The sequence below is a fragment of the Lipotes vexillifer genome, unplaced genomic scaffold (assembly GCF_000442215.2).
Source record: "Lipotes vexillifer unplaced genomic scaffold, Lipotes_vexillifer_v1.1 scaffold1406, whole genome shotgun sequence".
Classification (NCBI taxonomy): domain Eukaryota; kingdom Metazoa; phylum Chordata; class Mammalia; order Artiodactyla; family Lipotidae; genus Lipotes; species Lipotes vexillifer.
The window spans coordinates 631,612-645,299 of NW_006798568.1; the positions used below are offsets into that span (position 1 = coordinate 631,612).

At 38.4% G+C, this 13,688-nt stretch overlaps 1 protein-coding gene across 1 annotated transcript in view; it reads left to right on the forward strand.

Annotated features, from left to right (window-relative positions):
* LOC103072649 (dynein heavy chain 11, axonemal-like) overlaps positions 1-13,688 on the forward strand; it is a gene marked incomplete at its 3' end in the record, with an annotated part of 92,516 nt that overhangs the window by 43,031 nt on the left and 35,797 nt on the right. The window contains exons 10-14 of the mRNA XM_007470604.1: positions 5,939-6,076; positions 6,396-6,520; positions 7,062-7,257; positions 9,558-9,662; positions 9,815-10,207. Coding sequence (XP_007470666.1) covers positions 5,939-6,076; positions 6,396-6,520; positions 7,062-7,257; positions 9,558-9,662; positions 9,815-10,207 — 957 coding nt within the window. The remainder of the gene's footprint in view (positions 1-5,938; positions 6,077-6,395; positions 6,521-7,061; positions 7,258-9,557; positions 9,663-9,814; positions 10,208-13,688) is intronic.

Genomic DNA, 13,688 nt, shown 5'->3' on the forward strand with positions numbered 1-13,688 from the left:
AGAGTCCTCCCAAGTAGAAAGCTTGTAACGTGGGTAATCGGGGCACCTTGTGAAACTTGCTTGTCAAAGAAGAGAATTGCAAGTCAAGCGTAAACTTAGATGACATCCCCAAAGAGGAATGAGGCCTCAGTGTCAGTAGAAACACAGCTAGAGAATCACGGACATAATTCATTGAAGATGGCATTGCAAAACAATATAACAGGCACAGACTTTGTTGGAGATACTTGTTTGATTTTGATATTAAAATTCAAATAAATGGGTCAGATGGCAGTTAAGTGGCTAGTGTCTTCTACCCCCGTCAAGCGTTTTAACAGAGAAGTCACGAGGCTCAAATAGTTCTCTCTTAAGAGCCCTTGGATGAAACTGAGATGCTGCCAGCTGAAATATATAGCCTGTTGTTATAAAATAACACCACCTGTCATCCCATCTCTCAGAAATTACTATTGTATTTATTACTGCCATTCCTTTTCTTTGACTAGATATGCATACATATTTCTCTTTGCAAAAAATGACATATTCTGATCCTTGTAATCTTTTTGTAACCCTTTCAGGAAGCAGTGAATCATAAAAATTTTTCTTTTGTAACAGAATTCAACAATATTATTTTTAGTGGCTATGTAGTAGTCTATCATATTCTCTGTAACTGGACCTCCTTTCATGCTTTTAGAAATAACTGCAAGAAGAATGTAGAATGAAATCCCAGTTACAGAGGCTCCTACCTTTTCTAATTCAGACCTCTCTCCTTCCCCTTTTCACAGCCATTCATATGGATTCTATTTTAGTACATGGCCAATTATTTTTTCTAAACAATTTTATCTCTTTTTTGTCATGTATTTTGTTTCTTTAACTTTCCACATATTTGTACCTTGTCTGCTGCAAAATATAACATGAGATGGTGCCCTTATAAGCTTTCCAGGGGTGGGACATCATCTTAGAGTTTTTGTTATATCTAGATCATCTTCTGCAACGCCTTGTATAAAGCAGGCACTTAATAACTGTGACATTAGGAGGGCTGACTGGTTGTCAGAGTCCTGAAATGACACACAGATGAAGATAACTGCAGCAAGAGTTGTGGCAGAAGAAAAAAATTACAGGGTTGTGTATTTAGGGGAGAAAATGATTTCTACCATAGGTACGGGATGATGAACTCTGACCAGTTACTGTTGTGTCCCAGGGAATAAATTCTTGCAGACTGTTCTCTGAAGACCACGATTCAGTACCTGCTCTTGGCAAAGACATGAGCAGGAAGGGCCCTGGAACCAAACAGTATAAAGCTGTGGCTCAGACCCTACAGGGTTGGCGCTCAATAAAAATTAAAACACAATGCTGATGGATGGCTTTCTAAAATTTACAGTTTCTCTACATGAAGGCAGACTGAAGTATATAAGACAAGTGTCTAGAAAAGTCTTTAGATGAAATAATAGAAAACTAGAAAATTGTGAAGTATATATGGTTCAAGTGGCAACAAATTTAAAAAATCTTTGTAAAAGACAAACCTAAGAAAAATATAAATATTACATAATGAAAATGAGAAGTAGAAGAAAATTAAGGTAAACCTTACAGATCTCCAGTGGGATATTTAGGAAGGAAGCATGTATTGGGAATCAATCTTGAATCTTTTGAGGTTGATATGAAGGGCAATGTCTGTAGCCTCCATAAAAAAACTCTTAGTTCCAATGTGACAAGGAAACCGCAAGTTCAAATGACGTTTATTCTCATCCTGGAGGGTAATTTTTATGTATCTGTGATGTTGAAAAATTAAGGTAATGTATACTGCATAAAAGGTTAAGACTCTGTTTACTACTACTTTCTGGCTTTACAACCTCCCCAAAGAATATTTTCTCTCTGTCTTTCCTATTTTACACTTGGACTTAAGTCCCACTAAGCGTATCAGGTGGTCAAAATGAGATGTGGCTGGGAAGCTTCTGGTATTGCGGTTGATATGATAAGGGCTTGAAAGAGAATGTTGTGAAATAAATGTGTTTCCCTACTATAGTTGGAGTATACTTCTTTGTGAAATCTATGAGGCAATGTTTACTTCAGAATGTTAACATCAAGTCCAAAGTTAACAAAACAGTGGTTGTAAGAAGAAAGTTAATACTTTGCATTTTGCTAGGTAGCAGCTAACTAAGTAGATTTTAAATATTTAGTAGTTTCTACAGTAATTTTTTTGAAGTATAGTTGATTTGTTTCAGGTGGTCAGCAAAGTGATTCAGTTATATATATGTGTGTGTATATATATACACACACACACACACGCACACATATATACATATACATATTCTTTTTCAGAGTCTTTTCCCTTATAGATTATTACAAGATATTGAGTATAGTTCCCTGTGCTATACAGTAGGTCATTGTTGGTTATCTATTTTATATATACTAATGTGTATATGTTAATCCCAAACTCCTGATTTATCCCTCCCCAATCCCTCGGCCCTTTGGTAACTATAAGTTTGTTTTCTATGTCTGTGAGTCACTTTTTGTTTTGTAAATAAGTTCATTGGTATCATTTTTTAGATTCCACATGTAAGTGATATCATATGATTCTTGTCTTTGTCTGGCTTACTTAGTATGATGATCACTAGGTCCATCCATCTTGCTGCAACTGGCATTATTTCATTTTTTTATGGCTGAGTAATATTTCATCGTATATATATACCATATCTCCTTTATCCATTCATCTGTGGATGGACATTTAGGTTGCTTCCATGTCTTGGCTATTGTAAATAGTGCTACTATGAACACTGGGGTGCATGTGTCTTTTTGAGTTAAAGTTTTCTCTGGATATAAATGCCCAGTAGTGGGATTGCTGGGTCATATGGTAGACCTATTTTTAGTTTTTTAAGGAACCCCCATACTGCTCTCCATAGTGGCTGCACCAATTTACATTCCCACCAACAGTTCTACAGTAGGTATAATTGATACTACCAGAAGAAAAGCCAGTGTGTGTTTGTCTAAACTGGCCTCTTAAGATATGGTTAGATTTACATTTCAGTTTGTATAATTTTTTCCTTGTGTTGATTTTTTTAGTAAGTATTTTTTGGAAGTGTTTACAAATTGTTTACAATGATGCTGTTTTTTAATAAAAACAAATTTGGGAGAACACCCATTAGTTTTCTAAGAGCAAGAACAAAGCTCTTTCTTTTGCCATGTCACATCACTAACAAGGCACAAACCTTAGTATATGGTTTTCTGTCACCTTGATGATATTTAGTTATTTTGAGAAGCTATCTCCTTTTATTTCAGAGAAAATATCTATATAACAGACCAAATAGCTAACATTTTCTGAAACCCACATAGAGTAAGTAAATAACAAAATAGCAATTTTAAATGGCCCCTCGGCTGATGAGTTCCTACACAAGGCACCAGAGGCTCTGGTGCCAGACTGCCCAGTGTCCATGTCAAATGCCAACTCTGCACTAGCTGTGAAAATTTGGGCAAGTTATCCCCTTCCCATAACTCAGTTTCCCTATCTGGAGCATGTGATAACAACAGCATTTTTAACACCCTTAAAATATAGTGCCTGGCACCTAGTCAGCATTCTATAAACATTGCTTGTACAAAAATATGTATGTTTATTACATTATTTTGCTTGCAAAGAAAGCTGTCTCACACTGATGCACAGAAGAATCCTGGTGGGGCAGAAGACAAGACAGGAGGCAAATAGAAATCCAAGGTTAGGCTCACCAGACAGCTCAGCTTTGTGGAAACAGGGGGTCAAGGTTAGTTTGAGATGACCGAGCGGAGGGAGTTCTGGACCTACGTACTTCTCCTTACTGGTCATGTGATTCTGTTTTAGTTCACGTGTCTGCTTTTTCTGTCCCCTTACTCACTGGCTTCCTCTGCTCGTTAGTACAGTTGACCCTTGAACAATGCAGGGGTTAGGGGCGTTGACCTCCTATGTAGTTGAAAATCACTGTTTAACTTTTGGCTCCCCCAGAGTTAACAGTAGCCTACTGTTGACCGGAAGCCTTACCAATAATGAGCGTTCGATTAATACATATTTGTATATGTATTATATAATGTATTCTTACGATAAAGTCAGCTAGAGAAAAGAAAATGTTATTAAGAAAATCATAAGGAAGAGAAAACATCTTTACAAGACTGTACTCCATCAATACCGTGAGTTTATGTCATCTGTTTACAAGATGAATCATCAGTACCTACATCAATATTGCCTTGCACAATACAAAACACTGTAGATCTTATATGTATTACTAACACTAGACATAAAGAAATGAAGAGATAATGTGAAAAAGAAATTCATATTTATTTACAGGTGTAATGATTCATGCATTGATAAAAAGAAGCAGCAATATGATTGCTTTATGGTAGCCTAGTGTAATCAATAGGATTGTTTCACGGGAGCCTAGCCTATACACTAATGAATGAATCATTATAAAATTTTTATGGCATAGAGTATTACAGTCATACTCTAATATAATATTGGAAACATTATTTTAAAAAAACCAGCTGTGATGATAGGCTGATATTCAGTTTCTCCAATTATGAGAGGAAGGCATACTGTATTATGGTAGTGTAATTTTTTGAAAGCAAAGTTATAAAACAGTAAGAAACCTAACACATTATTAATTTGGTTTTAAATAACACCTTATATCTATGTAGGGATAGACTAGTATCTACATATATTTCATGCACTCATGACATACCTTTTCTTAAATTTTTTGATATTTCTTGGCAGTGTGGTTTGTCTTGTCTGAGAACAATTTTCAAATTGTTGCAATTCTCAAAAAAATTTACCAGTGTATTTATTGAGAAAGTTTTGTGTAAAAGTAGACCCACGCATTTCAAGCTCGTTTTGTCAATGTTCAACTGTAGGTTCTTTTCACTTGTAAATTTTACCGGCATAGGTTCAGCCTGCCATGCCCTCATTCTTTTTCTGAGAAAGACTCCAATTATTTCAAGGCATTGGTTTCAACCAGTACTTTGACACTGAAGGAACTGTCAGCCTGTGGAGTGCTTGTCCTTGGAACAGGTCGCCACTGCTGCCCCAGCTGCTGTGTTGGGGGTAGCTGGGTCCTGGGGTACAAAACACGGGCGGCCGTGGGCAGGACGGTCACTGTGACTGATGCTTCTGGTGTAACTTTTTTTTAGAATTTATTTTATAAAATAAAAGTATAGTTGAAGTATAATTGATTTATTGGGTTGGCCAAAAAGTTCGTTTGGATTTTTCCATAAGATGTTACTTGGCAAACAGAAAGATTCTAAGTCTAGAGGACATACAGCAGATTACACTTAGCAAATATGAAGATGATTTCTTTTTTTTTTTGGTTTGTTTTTAACAGTTGGGAATTGTATAGCTTTCCTCTTTCTCCTCAAATTGTATGTTTTTAAAAAAAATTTATTGAAGTGCAGTTGATTTACAGTGTTGTGTTAATTTCTGCTGTACAGCAAAGTGATTCAGTTATACATTCTTTTTCATATTCTTTTCCATTATGGTTTATCACAGGATAACAGTATAATTATTAATGTGTGACCTAGAGTTCCTTGATATGGCTTTCCTTATTCTAAAGAGTATATGTGTAGGAGGGAAGAGCAAATAAGAAGTACGCAATCTTGCTTCTGTTCTTAAATCTGCAAAGCATCTTCACAGCATTTCCTGGTGTCCAATAGGAAGTAGGGGTGTCGGCTGTGATCAGGGGTTTCTAACAGACAGTGGTTTGCTTCTGACTCCTCATTTTCTGCTGAGGAAGGGAAACTGCTTTACATTTAGAATTCGCTTTATTGGATGCATAGAAATTTTAGTGAGCTGCTAAAGTGTTTTCAATCTGAAGACATTGCAGGATACTTGCAGGGATCTAGATTTTTGCTTTGTGTCTGGTCATGTAGGAAGTTAAATGGAGGAAATAGTGAATCAAGTATTTGTATTAAAAACCCATGGTGGTTAACCTTTCTTTCACTTTGATTTTTATAGCTTTTGACTGTATTTGGGAATTTCCTTGAGAAACCAGTTGTCATGGAAATTTTCAGCCCACGTTACAGCACACTTGTGCACATGTTCAGTGCAGAGTTGGATATGTGTAAGCAATTGTATAATGAACATGTGCAGCAGGTGAGTGGGGGGGGGGATAAAGTCTGACAGACCCACAGTATCATATTGTGGGTCAGGGTGTCAAGTAGAGCTCCACTGAATGATAACTGAAGAGGAGATACAGGCCCTAAAATTTTTATGCTTTTATGTAATTGATTTCCTTACGGATATGAAGAACCTGCTTTAGGACAGTAACTCTTCTACTAATCAGGTTACTTTGCATGTATGTTCTTTATATTTGTACTGTAAATGTTCCAAAATTAAAAATTGCCTACAAGGTTGGAGTGTACCCTGATTAAATGTTCCCTTTCATCCTCTTCACCACAATATCAATTTGCAGATTGAACAAGGAAATGTAGTCATTAACAAGAATATGCCATTTACCTCAGGAAATATCAAATGGGCTAAAGAGGTCATGGACCAACTTCAAATGTTTTGGTCAAACTTTGCATCTCTCCGTGATCTGTAAGTAGTTAGGCTTCTTTTGTGGTAACATTATCCCTTCAACACAGGCAATTTTTATATAGGGTAGTGAGCTGTTCATTTTAGCACTTAAAGAGTCACTGCCTTACTTAACTCCTGTCATTGCTTGGGCTCATTGAGAAGGATTTATCCCCATGGTTTGGGAGTATGTTTAGGACTTAGAACTTCATATATTTCCATGTTTTTAGGTCTTATTTCACTTTTCCATTTCATCCACAATATGTTGATAGCTTTTTGTTATTGTTTTTCCTTTCTCCAATAGCTAGCACTCCTGTTATTTTGCAGACTTTTGTATCTTTCTCTTTTCTTTGTAGGAATTGATAACTTGTTGCTGTTTGGAGTTCCATTTATTTCATAACTATATCTTTTAAGGCACAGACTATGCAGAAGCATTATTTGACCTTTATTGATCCTGATTTTTATAGAGTACTTTCTTATTTCTATCATATATTACTGTAAAGTAGCTAAGCTGAGATCTATCTAATGTATAGAAAAGTAACAAATAAAAAACATATTCCTACAGATTCTTGGAAAGTCCTGATGATGCCTTGGTTTATCAGAAGTATACTGAGATGACAGCTTTGCTAGACCAGTTTGAAAATCGTATCTATAATGAATGGAAAAGTAATGTGGATGAAATCTGTGAATTCAATTTGAATCAACCCTTGGTTAAATTCAGTGCCGTAAGTGGTCTTCTCAATGTCAACTTTGACCCAAAGGTAAGGGTTTGATATTTTTAAAATGTTTCATAGATGCCCTTTTTATTATAGGAATATTCCTCATACCTCCATTCATTTGTATTTTATTTTGGGAAAATGTCAGTGCTACAAGGACTATAATTAAAAACAACTTCTAATAGGTCTTTGTTTTAGGGATTTGCTTACCAAATTCTATATTAAATATTCCTTCTTGTTTTGTCTTGTAATTATTTATTTGCCACTCCCACTTTACTGGATAATGAGTTACTTGAGAGTAGGGTCCATTGGATTTCATCTTTGTGTTTTATGTGTCTAACATAGTGTCTGGCACTTGGTAACATTTAATAAATATTAACTCAATTGAACAGAATCATTAGTCTTTGATCACATGTTTTCTGGCTTAGGTTTTCTTGCCCTGTCTCATGGCAGTCCAACTGTATGCCTAGGAGGTGAAAGTTAGCCTCACTGAGTTTAATAGTCACAGTCTGTACTCAAATTCTGTTCTTTCCCTGAAATATTACAAAGAATTGCATCACTTATTTTTCCTTATTAACCTCAGCTCAGGTACATAAATATGTGGCCTGGAGGACTGAGGGTTTGCTTTACCTTCTGATTTCATATAACCAATTTATAGAAACTGGATTCCTGAGATGTTTTAGGGATAATCCCTACAATTCTACCTGAAGGGATTATAAACATACCAAATATATTGTACTAGTGAACCTATGGAGTGACAGCCTAAGGAAGTCAACTGGTGTACCTTCTAAAGCATGTTATGTGGTCTTTTCCTCAGAAACTGTAATTTAGGGCTACACTTTTGCTACAACACGACATATGCATTCCTAAAATTCACTGCACTATGAAAGACTGCACAATAAAAAGTACATTGCTGATGGGGAAAATGAGGGTTAGGGTACAGTACTCAAAAACTTTGTCAGTGGTAACGTTTAAAAAAATAAATAACTCAGAAAGACACATACTGTATGATATCACTTATATGTGGAATCTAAAAAATACAACAAACTAGTGAATATAACAGAAGAAGCAGACTCACAGATATAGAAAACAGACTAGTGGTTACTCCTGGGGGGAGGGAAGGGGTAGGGCAACATAGGGGTAGGTGATTAAGAGGAACAGACTATTAGGTATAAAATAAGCTACAAGGATATATTATTGTACAACTCGAGGAATATAGCAAATGTTTTATAATAACTATAAATGGAGTATAACCTTTAAAAATTGTGAATCACTATATTGTACACATATAACTTACATAATATATAGCAACTATACTCCAATTAAAAAATAACAAAAACAAAAACAAAAAAAGGAACTTAGGAGGAACAGGAGCATAGTTTTATACATTTTAAATGGTCAAGTAATACATAAATGCTCCAATGAATATAGTACTTTCCCTTGACAAAGACCTGAAGTTTGCTCAGGGAAGTGCGTTATGACTTGTGCATTACTGTGAGGTGGTGGAAGGAAGGTCATTTGAAACCAGGCAGAAAGTTGGGCCACCAGAAGTTGGATGGGCTGGCTCATCACACATCTATGAGTGGAGGTACCTGGTGGATGTTTGTGGTGTGTGCATATGAGCATTTTGCATATTCCTAAGCCTTTTTGTTCAGCTGGTTGCAGTTTTTAGCATTTACCTAGCCGTTTATTGCTGATGAAACTACAGATAAGCAAAGACAAAACTTGTGGCATGTTCACAGTCCTCCCTCATGTATAATCATGTTGTGTTTTCAAAACAAGCATTATTATAGAGCTAGCAGTGTTTGGAAAAGACCGAGGTTGGCTTATGGCCTCCCATTTCAGATCTTGGTGTGTATATGTTGCTCTTTTTTAGCTTGAATTCTTTCTCTGACAGTGGGCCATAGCCAATGATTTCTACCTTTATTATTTATACTTCTGCATCATATGGAATGTATGATTGTTGCTTTTAAAAAGCATGAGAAACAAAAGCCCCTTTGCCTTGACAGTTTGAAAATACTGTAATCATTGGATGAAATTTTAAGCGTTTGATTTTAAAAATAGAATGATATTCTTGGGCTTCCCTGGTGGCGCAGTGGTTGAGAGTCCGCCTGCTGATGCAGGGGACGTGGGTTCGTGCCCCGGTCTGGGAGGATCCCACGTGCCACGGAGTAGCTGGGCCTGTGAGCCATGGCCGCTGAGCCTGCGCATCTGGAGCCTGTGCTCCGCAACGGGAGAGGCCACAACAGTGAAAGGCCCGCATACCGCAAAAAAAAAAAAAGAAAAAAAAAAAAAGAATGATATTCTTAAATCATGTTAAATAATCCTTGCTTTTCTTTTAATAGCTAGTGGCCGTATTAAGAGAAGTTAAATACCTTTTGATGTTGAAGAAATCAGACATACCGGATTCAGCCTTAGCCATCTTCAAAAAAAGAAACACTCTTTTAAAGGTCTGTGTTTTCAGATATTAGGGTGGATTTTGAATAGAAACAGTTTGAATTTTAATTATTAACATGTAGACCTAAGATACTTCCATGCCTCCAAGAGAAAGTAGCTTTAACTCATGTGGCCCTTTTTGTCTTGGGGTTTTCTTTTGAATCAGTCCATTGGAAATCTTGAACTTCTTGTGCAAGGATATAATAAGCTGAAACAGACTCTTCTGGAAGTTGAATACCCCCTGGCTGAGGAAGAGCTGAGGGCTGTGGATGAGGAACTGCAGGCAGCCGCCGCATCGCTGACATGGCAGGATGACTGCTGGGGGGACATCGAGAGGATGAAGATGGCCACCTCAGAGTTGGAGCGCAGAGTGGAGCATGCGCAGAACAACGTCAAAGTGATTCAGCAGACGATGCGGGCTTGGGTGCAGTGCACGCTCCTTCCCTGGAGAGAACACAGGCGGGAGACCGCCTTGACTTGGGAGGACAAGGGTGATTTGTTTACGAAAAAATACACGCTACTCCAGGAAGATGGCTGCAAGATACACAACTTGGTTGAGGTACTTGCTTTAAAGCCTTCGAAATTTATAGCAGATCCTTTCACTTAGTTTAGAAAAGAGCAAAAATAAGGGCTCTTTTTCTGGGCCCAAAAGAACTTTAGGTATGGTTTTGTTAAGCATTGAAAATGGAGGAATTTGTGTTACTTGTCTGTAATTTCTGTGGCCCTCGCTGTGCTCATTTCTGAGGGAAGAGATAGGAATATGAGATCTTTTGACGAAACAGAAAGGCTAGAGATGGTGTCCTTATCTTGGTCATAGTTATCTCCTGTCTTGCTGAATGCCTCTATGTGCCATCCACCTTGTTTACCTCATCTCCTATAACCCTTTCAGCCATCTCCTGAGGGTGGCAACAGTAGTTACTCTCCTTATAACAAGCACTTGAGTTTTTACAGCAGTGATAAGCACTATTCCAGGGTTATCAGTGTAAGAGAAGACAAGAAATAAAACAACAAGAACAAAGAACAGAAGGCAGAGAAACAAAAGCATAAAACAAAAAAGTCTTTTGCCTCTTGGATCTTACATCCTAGTTAGGGAAGGTAGAAAGAGAAAATAACAAATATATAGTAGTATCTTCAATCGGTCATATGAGCAATGGTGAAAAATAAAGCAGAGATGGTGGGATAGAGAAGCAGTGGCAGGTGGGGTGGACATTGTGTATGAGGTAGTTAGAAAGGCCTCTTTACTAAGGTAGCATTTCTGCAGAGAACTGAAAGGAAATGAGCTAGGTGGGGAATGGAAGATGGATGTTCTAGGCATCAGAGTACACAAGCTTTACGGTAGGAGTATGGGTCGCTTGTCTAAGGGTCAGTTAGAGAGCCAACATGCCTGAAACAGAATTTCCAGGGGGAATAATAGTAGGCAGTGAAGTTTGAAAGGGCTTAAGGGCACATCCCACTGGATCAGCGGGCCATTTTGAGAACTTTGGGTTTTACTCTGAGGGAAAATAGCAGCCGGAGACTGCTCAAAAGCTTTCCCTGTTGAGTGTAAACTACAGGGGGGTCAGGAGATGGTAGACAAGGAGACCGTTAGGAGATGAGTCTGTAATCCAAGTGAAGATGGCTTGGGTCCAGACGGTAGCGATAAAAAACAGTCATATGCTGGATGTACTTTGAAGGCAGAGCCAAGAGGATTTGCTGTGATCAGTCAGAGGAGAGAGAAGTTGAGACGATGTTGACGTTTTTGGTCTGGGCTGCTGGAAGAATAGAGTTTCCCTTTACTGATATGGGGAGGGCTATGGCAGAGCAGATCTTGCACGGAAAAGACAGGATTTGTTTTTGGGCACGTTAGTTAGAGATGCCTGCCCAAGGGCAGATTTTTGCATAGGCTGGCATTGCAGTTGTGTGAAGAAAGGGTTTGAAGAGTAACAAACTTGCTCACCGAAAAGTAAGATGTGGTACATTTGATATGCTGTATTGAGTATGTGTCACAACAAGAAAAGAAAGAAAAGAATTCGTATGGATTTCAAAGTTTCTGTTGACTTCCAAGTTTGTCTGAAACATGTAAGAAAGTTTTAATTTTTCCTACTGGTAGCAATCTGCTAGGGCAAAGACTTTGCCTTCTTAGATGACTGCCTGTGGTAGCATCCTTGGGCTGCTATAACAAAGTACCACAAATGGATGTCTTAAAGCGATGAAAAATATTCTCTCTCAGTCTGGAGGCTAGAAGTCTGAAATCAAGGTGTGGGCAGGGCCATGCTCCCTCTGAAGGCTCCCCCTAAGGCCTGGGTAGCCTTGAGGGAATCTTGGGGATGTTCTGACATGTAAAGAAGGTATATATCTGGAAAGTTGTTTTTTCAGCAATGTCTTAACTTAGTCATGACCTCGACTGTTCCTAGTTTGCTGAGATGGCTGTGAATTATTCTGCGACTTTCAGGACATCCTTACAAGTGTTTATGCATTGGAATCTGCCTCATGGAGGACAGATGATGGATTACAATTAGTTTCTTCTGATACATTTTCTTGATAATAGGAAAGTGGGCTCCCTAAACACTAACTTGGGGGTTTTAGACAAGTAAGATATATGAATGTTGATTACTATGCATTGAAAACATTGCCAGTACATGACTAGAAATAGTTACAAACAAGGTTTGGCCGTGGTATTCTCAGAGAATAAAGTTGGAATTTTTCTACTAGTAAATGGACTCTTTTTCCCTTAAATCAAAAACTAAGAAGCTTGGAAGTCACTTAGACCTGTGGAGTGCTTCCAACTTGAGGAAACTCAACTTCAAAATAGAGATGAAATGATTATTTGTTTCTGTAAGTTATCTTGTAAGTGACTTTTCCCCCTCTTATCTGCACATGAAATTGAGTTTGGTTCTCAGACTTGCAGCAAGGAAATGTGGTTTAGGGGAAAGACATAGAAACACAGCAGAAAGTGTGTGAGTTCTGCCCTTTCATGCTGCATCCTTTGTGGCTGTAGGATCTCTGTGGATGGTCTGCAGTCAGTGTCTCAGATGAAGAGAGAAGGGCAGAACCATGGAAGATTGGATCTGGAAGGGACCCAAGCAATCGTTTAGTGACCCAAAGCTCTCCTTTCTTTTCCTTTTCCTCCCTTCCCTAAATTGTTGAACATACAGCAGTTTCTTAAAAATGCCACTGTAGTGATATAAGGTGGATCTCTTGATATGAGAAAGTATTAACAGTGAGGCAATCACAGGTATATTACTGTGATATGTTGGAAAGAGCCCTACTCTGGGGAGTCAAGAGGACTGGCTTCTAGTTCTAGCTCAGCTGCTTACTTCCTATGAATGTGACGCTGGATGTGTTTTAGGTCTTTGTTTTATACCGTAAAGATGAAGAGCCTGAACAAGATAGTCTTTGAGGATTTTTTTTCACCCTTCCAACCCCTAAACTAGCTCCTACAATGGAGCTCAGGACTGCTGTGTACAGCTGCCTGGGATGTGTACTGCCCATCTCCAGGGGTGTGGGTCACATACACTACACAGATGTGAATGCTTCCACGTGGTGGGCAGGCAAGACAGCATCCCTGAAAAGAGCAGTTCTTATATTTGTTTGAGGACAAAAAACCCTCAAAGAACTTGTTCATCTCTGCCCTGCTTTATCAGACTCACCTCTGTAGTTCTGATTCTTGCCTGTAGCACACGCCTTTGAATCCTAGATCATATATCCACAGTAGTGAATAATCACAGAAAGCAGAGAGCATAATCTCCCTTATAATCAGCTCCCATTTTAGTGTCGTCTCTTCTGTGTGCTATAGTAGTTTCTGCCTTGGGCATCTGCCCTCTGGCCTGTATAGACTGTGTAACCTTTGCCCCTCAGAAGGTACTTCTGGAATCAACCTTGCTGCTTACCTGACCTTTTCAAATCGCTGTCCCTAGGCCTGCCACACTGTGCCCAACCTCTAGCAGTCCTTAACCATGTCCATGTCTGGCCCTGTCATGCCCACTGGCCCATCCATTACTTCACCCACAAGCTAGGGAGATGCTGAGGTCAAAGACTTTCATATTGTTGAAGCACAAAGG